The 16201-nt window shown below is 39.0% G+C and overlaps 1 protein-coding gene across 4 annotated transcripts in view; it reads left to right on the forward strand.

Annotated features, from left to right (window-relative positions):
- Nucleotides 1–10585, forward strand: part of KANSL3 (KAT8 regulatory NSL complex subunit 3) — a 58257-nt gene extending 47672 nt beyond the window's left edge. For all 4 annotated transcript variants that reach the window (XM_070511693.1, XM_070511699.1, XM_070511704.1 and 1 more), the window contains one exon: nt 6522–10585. In XM_070511693.1, the coding sequence (XP_070367794.1) occupies nt 6522–6563 (42 nt within the window). In that variant the 3' untranslated portion in view covers nt 6564–10585. The remainder of the gene's footprint in view (nt 1–6521) is intronic.
- Nucleotides 10586–16201: the final 5616 nt, after the last annotated feature.

The raw sequence follows: 16201 nt of genomic DNA on the forward strand, positions 1-16201 counted from the left end.
TTCCAAGATTCTTACTTTTATCATTTCCTTTCTGTTTAGAGAACTTCTTTTAGCAATTCTTTTAGAGAAGGTCAGCTGGCACAAGTGTTTTTAATTTTCTTTCATCTGGCATCTTAATTTCCCCTTTATTATTGAAGGATATTTTTGCTGGATGTAAATTCTGGGTTGACTGTTCTTTTCTTTCAGTACTTGAAAAATGTTATGCCTCTTCCTTGGTTTCTGATGAGAAATTATTGTCATTCAAATTGTTTTTTAACCCTATAGGTAAGGTGCTGTTTCTCTCTTTGTGCTTTCAATATTTTTCTTTGTCTTAGTTTTCAGACTTGACTTTGATGTGTCTTGGCATGAATTTCTTTGGACTTTTCTTGTTAGGATTCACTCTGCTTCCTGAATCTGTAAGCTTGTGCCTTTTTACCAAATTTGGGGAATTTTCAGCCATTATTTTTTCAACCCCACCCTCCTTTTCTACTCCTCCAGATCCCGATGACATGAATGTTAGATCTTTAATTATAGTCCCACAGGGCCCTGAGGCTATTCCTTTTTTTCCCCCTACTCTGTTTTCTCTGTTTAGATTGTGCAGTTTCTATTGTTCTGTCTTCAAGTTCACTAATTCTTTTCTCTATCACCTCTATTCTGCCGTTGAGCCCATCCACTGAGTTTTTCACTTAGGTGAGTATATTTTTCAATGCTAGAATTTTTTTTTTCCTTCTTCTCCTTAAAGCCCTCCAGTACATAGTTGTATATTCTAGTTGTAGGTCCTTCTGGCTCTGCTATGTGGGATGCTGCCTCTGCATGACTTGTTGAGTGGTGCCAGGTCTGCGCCCAGGATCCAAACTGGCGAAACCCTGGGCCACTGAAACGGAGCTCGTGAACTTAACCACTCAGCCATGGGGCCAGCCTAAATGCTAGAATTTCTATTTTGTTTTTTTATCTCTTCTGTTTCCTTGCTGAGAAATTTTTTATTTGTCTCAAGTGTGTTTGTAATTGCTCACTGAAGGATTTTTATGATGACTACGTTAAAATCCTTGTTAGACAATTCTAATACCTTTGGCATTGAAACGTTGACAATCTCTTGATTGTCTTTTCTCATCCAAGCTGAGATTTTGTGGGGATTGTTGGTATGGTCGTTGAGTGGTTTTAGTTGAAATCTGGACATGTTGGGTATTACTCTTGATCTTACTTAAATCTGTTTTAGCAGGCCTTGTTTGAGACTGCTCTGGCAGGAATAAAGAGGAGCTGCTTTGTCACTGTTAGGTGAGATGGGAGTCTGGGATCCCCACTCGGCTTTCAGTGATGCTGACATGGGAGAGGGGCTACTCTTTACTGCTGAGTGGAGGTGGAGTTTCAGCTCCGCACTAGGCCTCCACTGATGCCAACTCAGCTGGAATGGGAAAGGGTACCTTGTTTTTTTCCTCATGTTGCCTCAATTTATGCTGCAGAGGTTATGTGTCCTTGTTACCCTGGGCAGTGGTGAATGTTCTGACTCTCCACTAGACCTTTGCTGACCACCCCAGCTGGGGTCAGCGGGCGGGGAGGGTGGGGAGGCCCTTGTTACCTCCTGGTGGGGGTAGATGTCCAGGCTGACCATATGGTCTCCAGTGACACAGTAGGGATGAGGGTTGGAGGCCTCATTATCACTCATTGGAATGAAAGTTTTGGTTCCCCACTTGGCCTTCTTTGACACCAACCCCCAAATAATTAGACACTTTAAGAGACGATCACTTCATAAAAAAAGTAGCACACTGGACCATATATACCTTCTGAAGCAGAATTATTGGAAGAGTTGGACCAAGAAGTTAATATGTGATGAATATACGTAAGGAGTTAAAGTTAGAAATTATCAAGATGAAACAACCATAAGAAAACACCAAGAGAAATCAGATAGAAATATTAACTATGGAAAATATAGTATGTGGAATATGGAAAAAATAAATATAATTAAAACAAGATAATGATGGGATAAAAAGTAGAAGGAATATGACTAAAGAATGAATTAGTGAGTTGGAAATTTATAATTAGGAACTCTCCCTAGTTGTTGGTTTACAATTAGGAACTTCTCCCTGGAAGGCATCAAGAAAAGCCAAGAAATATGGAGAATAGAAATAGAAATAGTATAACACAATTAAGAATCTTGGAGAGGAAAATAAAAATAAAACCAAGGAAATAATTTTCAAAAGAATGGAGAATTTCTAGGAATTAAGAGAAAATGGAAAGGCCTCAGTTTGAAAGGGTTCACATGAGTCCAAAAGGGAGAAATAAGGAAAACAAATGTCTGGACATATCATACAGGCATATCTCAGAGATCTTGCAGATTTGGTTCCAGACCACTGCAGTAAAGCAAATATCACAATAAAGCAAGTCACGTGAATATTTTGGTTTCCCAGGGCATATAAAAGTTGTGTTTACACTATACTGTAGTCTGTTAAGGGTGCAATAGCATTATGTCTTAAAAAAAAACCAATGTACACACCTTAATTACAAAATACTTTATTGCTAGAAAAAATGCTAGCCATCATCTCAGTCTTCGGTGAGTCATAATCTTTTTGCTGGTGGAAGGTCTTCCCTTGATGTTAGCGGCTGCTGACTGATCAGGGCAGTGGTGCTGAGGGTTGGGGTGGCTGTAGCAGTTTCTTAAGACAACAATGAAATTGCCATATCAGTTGACTCTTCCTCTCATGAATGATTTCTCTGTAGCATGTGATGCTGTTTGATAGCATTTTACCCACAGTAGAACTTTCCAGATTGGAGTCAGACCTCTCAAACCCTGCCCCTGCATTATCAACTAAGTTTATGTCATATTCTAAATCCTTTGTTGTCATTTCAACAATCTTCACAGTATCTTCACCAGGAATAGGTTCCTTCTCAAGAAACCACTTTCTTTGCTCATCCATAAGGAACAGCTCCTCATCCATTAAAGTTTGACCATGAGCCTCCACTTCTAGTTCTTTTGTCATTTCTACCACATTTGCAGTTACTTCCTGCACTGAAATTTTGAGCAGCTCAAAGTCATCCATGAGGATTGGAATCAACTTCTTCCAAACTCCTGTTAATGTTGATATTTTGACCTCTTCCCATGAATCACAAATCTTCTTAATGGCATCTAGAATAGTGAATCCTTTCCAGAAGTTTTTCAGTTTACTTTGCCCAGATCCATCAGAGGAATCACTATCTGTGGCATCTGTAGCCTTATGAAATGTATTTCTTAAATACTAAGACTTGAAAGGTGAAATTACTCCTTGACCCATGGGCTGCAGAATGGATGTTGTGTTAACAGGCATGCAAACTACATTAATCTCATTGTACATCTCCATCAGAGCTCTTGGGTGACAGATGCATTGTCATTGAGCAGTAATATTTGAAAGGAAGCTTTTTTCTGAGCTGTAGGTCTCAACAGTGGGCTTAAAATATTCAGTAAACCATGTTGTCAACAGATGTGCTGTCATCCAGGCTTTGTTGTTGCATTTATAGACCATGGGCAGAGTAGATTTAGCATCCTTCTTAAGGGTCCTAGGATTTTTGGAATGGTAAATGAGCACTGGCTTCAACTTAAAGTTACCAGCTGCATTAGCTCCTAACAAGAGAGTCCGCCTGTCCTTTGAAGCTTTGAAGGCAGGCATTGACTTCTCTCTAGCTATGAAAGTCCTAGATGGCATCTTCTTCCAACATAAGGATGTTTCGTCTACATTGAAAACCTCTTGTTTAGTGTAGCCACCTTCATGAATTTTCTTAGCCAGAGCTTCTGAATAACTTGCCACAGCTTCTACGTCAGTACTTGCTGCTTCAACTTGCACTTTTATGTTATGGAGACAGCTTCCGTTAAACTTCATGAACTAAACTCTGGTACCTTCAGACTTTTCTTCTGCAGCTTCCTCACCTCTCTCAGCCTTCATAGAATTGAAGAGAGTTATGGCCTTGCTCTGGATTAGGCTCTGACTTAAAGGAATGTTGTGGCTGGTTTGATCTTCTATCCAGACCACTAAAACTTTCTCCGTATCAGCAGTAAGGCTGTGTAACTTTCTTGTCATTTATTTGTTCACTGGAGTAGCACTTTTAATTTCCTTCAAGAATTTTTCCTTTGCATTCACAACTTGTCTAACTATTTGGCACAAGAAGTCTAGCTTTTGGCGTATCTCAGCTTTTGACATGCCTCCCTCACTAAGGTTAATCATTTCTTGCTTTTGACTTAAAGTGAGAGACGTGTGTCTCTTTCATTTGAACACTTAGAGGCCACTGTAGGGATATTAATTAGCCTAATTTCCATATTGTTGTGTCTCAGGGAATAGGGAGGCCTGGGAAGAGGGAGAGACGGGGGAGCGAACGGCTGGCCAGTGGAGCAGTCAGAACACACACAACATTTATTAAGTTCACCATCCTATATGGACGCAGTTCGTGGCACCCCAAGACCATTACAATAGTAACATCAAAGATCACTGATCGCAGATCACTATAACAAATATAATAAGAATGAAAAAGTTTGAAATATTGTGAAAATTACCAAAATGTGACACAGAGACACAAAGTGAGCAAATGCTTTTGGAAAAATGGTGCCGAGAGACATGCTTGCTGCAGGTTTGCCACAAACCTTCAATTTGTAAAAAATAGAGTATCTGTGAAGTGCAATAAAATGTATGCCTGTAGTCAAAGACAGAAAATCTTACAGGCTTCCATGGAGAAAATGCAGATCCACCACAAAGTTTGAACCAGTATCAGACTGACATGCTACATCTCAACGTGAAACTTGGATTCAAGAATCTTGGATTAATATTTTTTATGTATTGAAGGAAAAGAACATAGAATTTAAATGTGAAGGCAAGATGAAAATGTTCTCAGGGATACAAGTTTCAAAAGTCTGCCACATAAAGACTCAAATTGAAAGAAGTTATTAGGGGCCAGCCCGGTGGCACAGTGGTTAAGTTCACACGTCCCACTTTGGCAGCCTGGGGTTCGCCGGTTCAGATCCTAAGGGTGGACATGGCACCACTTGGCAAAGGCTATGCTGTGGTAGGCGTCCCACACATAAAGTGGAGGAAGATGGGCAGGGATGTTAGCTCAGGGCCAGTCTTCCTCAGCAAAAAGAGGATTGGCAGCAGATGTTAGCTCAGGGCTAATCTTCCTGGAAAAAAAAAAGGTATTTAGAAGTACTTAGAAATAAATCCAGACAAAGTTGCGAGAAATATAGGAAGTGAGGGTGATTAAATATCTTTATAAAGTTTATTGTTAAAATAAAAAAGGTCAGAAGTGCCCATCAATGGATGAGTGGATAAGAAAGATGTAGATATATATACTACTCAGCTATAGAAAGATGAAATCATGCCATTTGAGACAACATGGATGGACCTTGAGGGTGTTATGCTAAGTGAAGTAAGTCAGATGGAGAAAGTCAGTTACCGTATGACTTCACTCATGTGGACAATAAACAAATACAAGAGATACAGAGAACAGATTAGTGGTTACCGGAGGGGAATGAGTAGAGGGGAGGACAAAACGGGTAAAGCAGCACGTATGTGTGGTACGGTAGATGGCAAGTAGACTTTCGGTGGTGAACATGATGCAGTGTGTACAGAAGTTGAAATATAATGATGTACACCTGAAATTTATATAATGTTACAAACCAATGTGACCTCAGTAAAATAAATTTTTTAAAAAAAGGTCAAGCACAAAATATATATCTATCTAGAACTAAATTCTAGATAATGTGATTGGGGGTAGAGCAGGGAGCAAGAGATAAAAGGAAATGTAGGGGCTGGCCAAGTGGTGTTGTGGTTAAGTTTGCACGCTCTGCTTTGGTGGCCCGGGATTTGCAGGTTTGGATCCTGGGAGTGGACCTAACACTGCTCATCAAGCCGCGCTGTGGCAACATCCCACATAAAGTAGAGGAAGATTGGCCCAGATGTTAGCTCAGGGTCAATCTTCCTCACCAAAAAAAAATAATAATAAGGAAATATAAAGTATGCCTAAGCATTTGTCCTGTTGTGGAAAGATACTGATTAAGAAGCTGATAAGGGAGGGGCCAGCCCTGTGGCCTAGTGGTTAAGTTTGGCACTCTCTGCTTCAGTGGGCTGGATTCAGTTCCCAGCCATGGACCTACACCAGTTGTTGGTGGCCATGTTGTGATGGTAACCTACATACAAAACAGAGGAAGATTGGCACAAGTATTAGCTCAGGGTGAATCTTCCTCAAGCAAAAATAGGAAGATTGGTAACAGATGTTAGCTCAGAGTGAATCTTCCTCAGGGGAAAAAAAAAGCTGATAAGGGTGTATAAATATAATATGAGAATGGATATTAAGGCAATAGTAACCACCCTAAGAACAAAAATAGAATGTAAAGCTTTTATACCCGCAAAAGAAAACTTGCTGAATTTATTGGAAAGAAAGAAAGAAAAAAAAGGAAATACGCCAAACAGAAAATGCAGAATGAGTAAATATAAGTGGATTAAATTTACCAATTAAAAAAGAAAGAATAGAGTCCTAGGTAACTCGCATCTGATGGGGGCTATTTTGTCTCAATCTTTGTTATCCAGGACCCTAGGCCGCAAGAACTGTGGAGACAAAATGCCAGGTAAATAAAAGCTGGGAGGGTCCTTGGAGATGATGCCTTGCCATGTTTTCCACACCTGGCTCGCTGAATTATTTGGGGATTTAAAATATGACCAAGTCCCACTCTCATAGCTTATGATTCAGATCTGGGGTAGGGCCGTGGAATCTGTGTTTTAAAACTTGCCTTACGTGAGCTCTGGGGATCTCTGGCCTCTGACACCCTCCCTCAATTCCCAGAGGAAGGACCTGAGTCTTGGAGAGGGCAAGGGAGTTTGCCAGGGCCACACAGCTGATGGCGGAGGGCTGGGAAAGACCAAGATGTCTCCAAAGGGCTCGTTCTGTTTCACTGGCCCTGGCCTAACGGCAGGTGGTAGAGCTAGTTCTGAGCTGTACTTGCTTCTCTAGACTGTGGCCTCTAGGAGTGCTAGTTGTCTCATGGGCTGGATACTGGGAGACAGAGACAAAGTCTCCTACCTCTTATAGAGCCCACTCTAGGCATAGGAAGCCCTAAAACAGAGTTTTCTGGGCCATAGTGTCTCTGACATGTGAGGATTCCACACATGGCACTTTTAAAAATGTCAACTTTTTATTCAGATACAATGTACATGCAGAAAAGTCCTCAAATAAAGTGTACAGTATGATGGTTTTCCCAAACAACATGTGAACGCTACCGCACTATCCCCCTGCTACTCCAGAGTAACCTCTTTCCTGACTTCTACCCCTAGAGATTGGCTTTGCCTGTTTTCAAACTTTATAATGATGGAATCATGTACTTTTTTGTGTCTGGCTTTTTTCAACATTATCTGGGGTTCATCCATGTTGCGTGTATCGGTAGGTCATTCTTAATACTGTATTTCTTTGTATGAATATATCACCATATGATAGTTCCCAGTTTGGGGTTATTGTAAATAATGCTATTATATGCATGCCTTTTGGTGAATACATGTACCCATTTCTTTTGGTGGAATGGAATTGCTGGGTCATAGGGTATGCTTATATCGATCTTTAATAGATGCTGCAAAACCAATTTCCAAAGAGATTATAGCACATAGCACCTTTTAAAGGAAAATTTTTGATGGCGAGGACCCTATCCAGGAGGCTAAGAACTGGCCTGGATTCCTGCTCTAGAGGCATTTCTGCTGGGGAGGAAACTACTGTGCCAGCCATCAGCAGGCAGTTGTATGAACAGGACAGGTCCTGTTCCTGTGTAAGGGCCGAGAACTGCATATACATAGCTGTGTGTTTATTTGAGTGAATCAGCACAACTTTATTTCAAGTTTCTGCCACTCTGAATGAACAGATGTGTCTTCTTTCAAAAGGTTTATTAATAGAGCTGTAAGTTAATGTCTTGGCAAGAAAAGACGGCATCTCAAAGGGCACATCAGAGTTAGTGAAGAGACCATTTGGTCAGGGTTAAGAGAAACAAGGGATGCTGAAGTGCCCAGGGACACAACAGTGGAAAACTGTTGCCACTCGTTGACCCACAGGAACGCTGATTGGGTTCTGGCAAGAGCTGTAGCCCTGTAGAGCCAACTCGACTGTAAGAGGAACACAGAGAGAGTGGGTTTGGTGGGAGCTGGGAACAAATTCTCCAATCTCCTGTCCTGTCTCATCTGCTGGTGTATCCTGTTGGCCAAACCCAGGTGGAAGCCAGCAAACAAGAGGGGCCGATGCAGTCCGTGTGGGTCAGCCTCCTGGGATAGTATCCTAGGACCTAAAGCAGGGCAGAGGGAGAAGGATGGATCTGGAGGGGCAAATGGAGTGACCAACGCAGTAGTTACGCTTTTCAACTATAAAAGACTTGCGTATTCAGAGTAGAAATTTTGGCAAGTGCAGAAAAGTATTCTTTAAAAGTGCTTATAACCTCACCCACCAGAAGCATCCACTGTTCACATTTTGGTGTATTTGTTTCTAGACCTTTTCTTTACTTATTTTAAATAGTTGAAATCATACCAAACATAGGTTTTTATTTGTAATGAGCTGGTACCAGAATTCCTCCTGAGGAGAAAACTTTCTGTTTGGGGAAAGTTCAAGAAACTGAAACAGATGGTGTGGCTCTGATTACCAGTTTTAGCAGGAACCCAAACAGAGTGGTAAATGAATTTATATTCACTTATGCAGGAGAAAGTGAATTAATTTATATTCACATGTGCTTTTCAAGGGTATGGGACTAGGAAATAGTCCTAATGGTGAAGTGGCCAAGGGATGGTTTAAGAATGGTATATCAAAATGGATGACTATTCCTCCATTCTCCATATTAGTAAAATTACAGTTTTGTTGAATTGGGAGAGATCCTTTCTCAGGGAAGGACTCAGCCCTTACTGAGGAATGGGCGTGTAGCCCAGTTCTGGTTAGTGAGTTATAAGGGCAGTGTGCCAGGGGCTACTAGAAAGGGTTTTCCTCCTGATAAAAAGGGAGAGACATGTGAGGAGAAATTCTCTGCCCTGCGTTGACCTCTGTTTCCTGCCCTCAAAGGACATAATTCTAGGAGCTGCTGCAGCCATCTTGCAACCAGGAGGAAAAAGCCAAGGCAGCACTGAGTTACTGTTAGGCCCCGCACAATATTAAGAATCAGGATTCTGGCCCCACTCAACTCTGCCCCTGCATCATTTGTTGATGCTGAGTCCTTGTATCTTGACCGTGATTTGTCCTTGTAAGTGGGGAGAATAATAGCAAACACTTAGTGCTTACATCTAGGCCTTTTCCCAGGTTGTCATTACTGTTATTTTTCTCTTTTTTTATTGTGATGAAATTCACGATACATAAAATTTACCTTAACCATTTTTGAGTACAGTTCAGTGGTATTAAATACATTCACATTGTTGTGCAACCATCCCCACCATCCATCCCCATAACTCTTTTTCCCTTGTAAAACTGCAACAATGTACCTACTAAACCAATAAATCCCTGTTCTCTCCTTCCCCCAGCCCTTGGCAACCACTGTTATACTTTCTGTTTTTATGATTTTGACTACTCTGATAAGTACCTCATCTAAGTGGAATCATACAGTATTTATCTTTTTGGACTGACTTATTTCACGTAGTATAATGTCCTCAAGATTCATCCATGTTGTAGCATATTGCAGAATCTCCTTCCTTTTTAAGGCTGAATCATATTCCATTGTATGTATAGACCACATTTTGCTTAGCCATTCGTCACTTGATGGACATTTGGGTTTTTTCCACGTTTTGACTATTTAATACTGTGAAAGTGCTGCTATGAGCGTGGGTGTACAAATATTTCTCCAAGACCCTGCTGTCACTTCTTTGGGGTATAGACCCAGAGGTAGAATTGCTAAATTATATGGTAGTTTTACTTTGAACTTTTTGAGGAACCACCATACTATTTTTCCCAGTGGCTGGACCATTTTACATATAATCCCACCAACAGTGCACAAGGGTTCCAATTTCTCTGTGTCCTCTCCAATCAACACTTATTTTCTTTTTTTTTTCCTAAACAGCCATCTTAATGGATGTAAGTGTTATTTCATTGTAGTTTTGATTTGAATTTCCCTAATGATACTGATTTTGACCATCTTTTCATGTGCTTATTGGCCATGCATATATCTTTTTTGGAGAAATGTCTATGTCTATTCAAGTCCTTTGTGTTTTTTTGGCTTTTTTTCTTATTTTGCTGAGGATGATTCACCCTGAGCTAACATCCATTGCCAATCCCTCTTTTTTTTTTCTTTGCTTGAGGAAGATTAGCCCTGAGCTAACTAACACGTGTGCCAGTATTCCTCTATCTTGTATGTGGATTGCTGCCAAAGTGTGGCTGACAAGTAGTGTAGGTCTGCGCCCGGCATCCAAACCTGCAAACTCAGGCTGCTAAAGGAGCGCACTAACCTGAACCACCACACCACGAGGCTGGCCCCTGCCTATTGAATTGGTTGGTTTGGTTGTTGAGTTTTAGAAGGTCTCTATATATTCTGTATATTAATCCTTTATCAGATATAATAAATATTATCTCCCATTCTGTGAGTTGCCTTTTTACTCTGAGGATAATGTATTTTGATGTACAAAGTTTCAAAATTTTAATAAAATCTCATTTGTCTATTTTTTCTTTTGTTACCTCTGCCTTTGGTGTCATATTCCAGAAATCATTGCCAAATCCAATGTCTTGGAGCTTTGCCCTACGTTCTCTTCTAAGAGCTTTATTGTTTTAGGTCCTTGATCCATTTTGAGTTAAGTTTTGTATATAGTGTTAGGTAAGGGTGTAACTTCATTCTTTTCCATGTGAATATCCAGTTTGCCTAGCACCATTTGTTGAAAAGAGTGTCCTTTCCCCATTGAATGGTCTTGACACCTTTGTCAAGAATTGTTTGACCAATCCCATTTGCAACAACATAGATAGACCTGGAGGGTATTATGTTAAGAGAAATAAGCCAGACTGAGAAAGACAGACACCATATAATTTCACTCCTATGTAGAAGATAAACAAACACACGGACAAAGAGAACAGTTCAGTGGTCACCAGGGGAAGGGGGTAGGGGGTGGGCACAGGGGGTGAAGGGGAGCACTTACGTGGGGACCGACAAGAAATAATGTACAACTGAAACATCACAATGATGTAAACTATTATGAACTCAATAGGAAGAATGTCAAAAAAATAATTTGACCAAATATGTGAGAGTTTATTTCTGGGCCCTCTATTCCATTGGTCTGTATGTTTATCTTTATGCCAATACCACAGTTTTGATTATTGTAGATTTGTGGTAAGGTTTGAAATCAGTATGAGCTTTCCCTGTTTTGTTCTTTCTCAAGATTTGGCTATTCAGGGTGCCTTGAGATCCCATATGAATTTTAGGATGGGTTTTGCTCTTTCTGGAAAGAACATCATTGGGATTTAGATGAGACTTGCCTTGAATCTGTAGATCACTTTGGGTAATATTGACATTTTAACAATAAGTCTTTCAGTTCATGAACACGGGATGTGTTTCCATTTACTTACATCTTCTTTAATTTCTTTCAGCAATAGTCTGTAGTTCTTATTGTGTAAGTTTTAACCTCCTTGGTTAATTCCCAAGTACTTTATTCTTTTTGATGCTATTGTAAATGGCATTGTTTTTGTAATTTCCTTTTCACACTGTTCATTGTTAGTGTATAGAAATTCAACTGATTTTTGTGTGTTTACTTTGTGTCCTGCTACTTTGATGAATTCATTTGTTCTAACAACTTTCTTGTGGAGTCTTTAGGTTTTTCTACCTATAAAATCATATCATCTGCAGAAAGAGATAACTTTACTTTTTTCTTTCCAATTTAGGTACCTTTTATTTCTTTTTTCTTGTCTAATTGCTCTGCCCAGAATTTCCATTATTATGTTGAATAGAAGTGGTGAAAGTGAGCATCCTTTCCTTGTTCTTGATCTTGGAGGAAAAGCTTTCAGTCTTTTATCATTAACTATGAGGTTTGCTGTGGGTTTTTCATATATGGCTTTTGTTATGTTGCAGTAGTTTCCTTCTTTTCCTATTTTATTATGTATTTTTATCATGAAAGGATATTGAGTTTTTGTCAAATGGTTTTCCTGCATCAACTGAGATGATCATGGGATTTTTTTCTTCATTTTGTTGATGTGGTGTTTTACATTGATCAATTTTTATATGTTGAATCATCCTTGCATTCCAGGGATAAATACCACTTGGTCATGGATAATCCTTTTTTACTATGCTGCTGAATTCAGTTTGCTAGTTATTTCATTGAGGACTTTTGCATCAATTTTCATAAGGGATTTTGGTCCATAGTTTTCTTTTCTCATAGTGTCTTTGGCTTTGTGTCAGGTTTATGCTGGCCATATAAAATGAGTTAGGAAGTGTTTCCTGCTCTTTGATTTTTTGGAAAAATTTGAGAAGGATTGGTATTCTTTAAAGGTTTGGTAGAATTCACCATAGAAGCTGTCGGGTCCAGGACTTTTCTTTATTGGGAGATTTTTGATTACTGATTCAATTTCCTTACTAGTTATAGGTCTATTCAGATTTTCCTTTTTTTTTTTTCTTTTTTGAGGAAGATTAACCCTGAGCTAACTACTGCCAATCCTCCTCTTTTTGCTGAAGAAGACTGGCCCTGAGCTAACATCCGTGCCCATCTTCCTCTACTTTATATGTGGGACGCCTACCACAGCATGGCTTTTGCCAGGGGGTGCCATGTCCACACCCGGGATCCGAACTGGCAAACCCTGGGCCACCAAGAAGCAGAGCGTGCGAACTTAACCACTGCGCCACTGGGCCGGCCCCGAGATTTTCTATTTCTTTTTGATTTAGTCTTGGTAGATTTTGTCCATTTCATCTAGATTACCCAATTTTTGGGAATACGGTTGTTGATAATACTCTCGTATAAATCTTTTTATTTTTGTAGAATTGGTAGTAATGTTCCCACTTTCATTTTTGATTTTAGTAGTTTGAGTGTTCTCTCTTTTTTTCGTTTCATTTAGCTAAGTACCACTTTTGTTGATCTTTTTGAAGAATCACCTTTTGGTTTCATTGATTTTGTTTTATTTTTCTGTTCTATGTTTTGTTTCTCTCTGTTCTAATCTTTATTATTTCATTCTGCTGGCTTTGAGTTTGCTTGTTCTTTTTCTAGTTCCTTAAGTTGTAAGCTTATGTTGTTGATTTAGGATCTTGTTTTTTAAATGCAAATATTTATAGCTATAAATTTCCCTCTTAGTACTACTTTTGCCCTTTCCTATAGGTTTTGGTATGTTTTATTTGTGTGTGTGTGTGTGCAAAGTTTTATATTTTTTCCTTTTTTGATTGAGATATAATTGACATATAACATTGTATTAGTTTTCAATGTACAACATAATGATTTGATGTATGTATATATTGTGAAACGATTAACAATAAAAGGAAACGATTGTTTCCTTCACATAAATATCCAGAAGTGGAATTGCTGATCACATGGTAGTTGTATTTTTAAGTGTTTTCATCTTCATTCACCTCTAAGTATTTTCTTATTTCCCTTGTGATTTCTTCGTTGATCCATTGGTTGCTTAAAAGTGTCTTGTTTAGGGTGGCATAGAGGTTAAGTTTGCATGCTCTGCTGTGGTGGCCTGAGGTTCATGGGTTTGGATCCTGGGCGTGGACCTACTCGCTGCTCACCAAGCTGTGCTGTTGTGGTGTTCCACCTACAAAATAGAGGAAAATTGGCATAGATGTTGGCTCAGGGACAATCTTCCTCAAGCAAAAAGAGGCAGAGTGGTAACAGATGTTACCCCAGGGCCAATCTTCCTCACACACACACACACAAAAGTGTATTGTTTAATTTCCACAGTTTTATGAATTTTCTAGTTTTACTTTTGTTATTGATTTCTAACTTCATGCTGTTGTACTCACAGAAGATAGTTTGCATGATATCTGCCTTTTTAAATCTATTCAAACTTTATTTATGGCCTCACATCTGGTCTGTCCTGGAAAATGTCCCATGAGACACGTGCACTTGAGAAAAATGGGTATGCTGCTGTTGGGTGGAGTGTTATGTATATGTCTGTTAGATCGAGTTGGTTTATTGTGTTGTTAGTTCTCTGTTTCCTTCCTTGTCTTTTGTCTGATTGTTCTATCCATTATTGTGAGTGGGATATTGAAGTCTCTATTATTGTAGAACTGTCTGTTTCTTCCTTCACTTCTGCTAGTTTTTACTTCATATATTTTGATGGTCGAGCATTAGGTGCATAAATGTTTATAATTGTTGCATCTTCTTGCTATATTGAACCTTTTCTTATATGTCCTGGCCATTGGCAGTTGATTCAACCATAAGCCCCCCTCCCCTCCCTGGAAATCAGGGGGTGGCACTGAAAGTTCCCATCTTCTGATCACTGGCTGGTTCTCCTGGTAACTGGCGCCCACCCTTCGGGGGAGTCTTATCACTCAGGAAATTCCAAGGGTTTTGGGATCTGTGAGCCAGGAACTGTGGGTGAAAATCAAATATATCTGAGAAAGATATTTTGGTTATCTGAATGACCAAATGTGTATATTTCTTATAAATCACGATATTTTGTTATTTTAACAGAAAGAAAGCCAAATTCTGGTTTTCTGTCAGTATAATATTTGATACTAAAGCTCTTTCTGAAAATCTTATAAATAAAGACATCAAACCTTAGCCAGCTTTGACCACTCAAATAAAATTCCTTTCTACAAACCTATAACTTTTTATATCCATACATATCCCTTATAGCTTGTCAAGGTGGCAAAAATGAGCATGTTTATTAATAGACCTAAATATATATATAGTCTTCATTACCATATAAAGAGACAAAAATACATAAAAGTATGCTTGTAATTAGTGTTTCAGTGTTTTATTTTACTAAAAAATGATTTAGGAATTGAATGAATATCAATTAACTCAATTTACAATCAGTCCAAGATTTTAGGTTACCTAAAGTTCTTGGAAACTATCTTGCAGTTGACATACTGCAAAATGTAATTATTGTTGAAATAATGTCTGTCAGAGTAATTATTCTATTTGGTTAAACATAAATTTTTCATAATCTTAAACATTAAGTGATACTAGCGTATTTGACCAGTAAACCTCTGAGTTTAGGAAGAACATAGCCAAACAGAATAAAATGTAAGCTTGTATTATACTTAATGCTGATAACTCAGAGAAGACATAGCTGTTTTTGGTAAAACAATATTAGTCATTTGCAAAAGATTTATATAAATTATGTGATACTGAATTCTTAAAGCATTTGAGTTAGTTTGCATAAGAATGCTTTTTCCCACATTGAAAGTATTAGAGGTTCAATTTCCTTAATTTGGGGGAATTTTAGGAATATTCAGTTTACATAACCTCTTATTTCTAAGATAAATAAATGTCAATCAGAATAGAGGTCCTTTAAGAGATTTATAACCTAATCTAATTTGATAATACCATCTGAAGATAAGTACTTCACAGTCAGACACTTACACATACAAACAGAATTTATAGTTTCAATTCTAAAATTTCAACCATGGGTCAAGCATACACAGAGAAAAACAACACTCAGTGTTGAACATTTCCTATCCATGAGCTGTTTCCTTCCCAGTGGGTGATACTGACCCTCTTAGTCTCAATTTCACATGCCAGTGTACAATAAGCTAATCACTGAGACACTGGGTGACTAGAGATGGAGAAGAGTTTATTCAAATTGGCCACAACAGGTGAGAGGATAGGTTCTCTCAAATCTGCCTTAAAAGAAGAAAGCAGGGGGTTTTATAGAGCTGAGGGGCTTGGGAGGAGGAGTTTCAGAGGACCAAAAGGGAAATCTGGGTTTCTTTCACTCCAGGTAAGCCCTTGGGCAACCAGACTTCTTGGCCTCAGTGGCAGCTGGGGGCTGGTTATCTGGTGATTATAACTTCCTCGAAGGCACTCTTTTTCTTCTGCAAAACAAGCTCATAAATCCTTGTGACCCTTAAGTCACCCCTCAGGTTAAACAAGAAAACAGCAAATTAACAAGATTAACTTCTTTTCATCTGTGTTTGTGTTGGGAACAAGGTTGAAGGGTAATCATGTTCTTTTTTTTTTCTTTTTTGTGGCAGATTAGCCCTGAGCTAACTACTGCCAGTCTTCCTCTTTTTGCTGAGGAAGACTGGCCCTGAGCTAACATCCATGTCCATCTTCCTCCATTTTTGGTAATCATGTTCTTATTAAATATTTACAGTAACACTCAGGTAACTGACTTCATGGGCATGAAT

Source organism: Equus asinus, chromosome 6, assembly GCF_041296235.1.
Source record: "Equus asinus isolate D_3611 breed Donkey chromosome 6, EquAss-T2T_v2, whole genome shotgun sequence".
Lineage (NCBI taxonomy): Eukaryota > Metazoa > Chordata > Mammalia > Perissodactyla > Equidae > Equus > Equus asinus.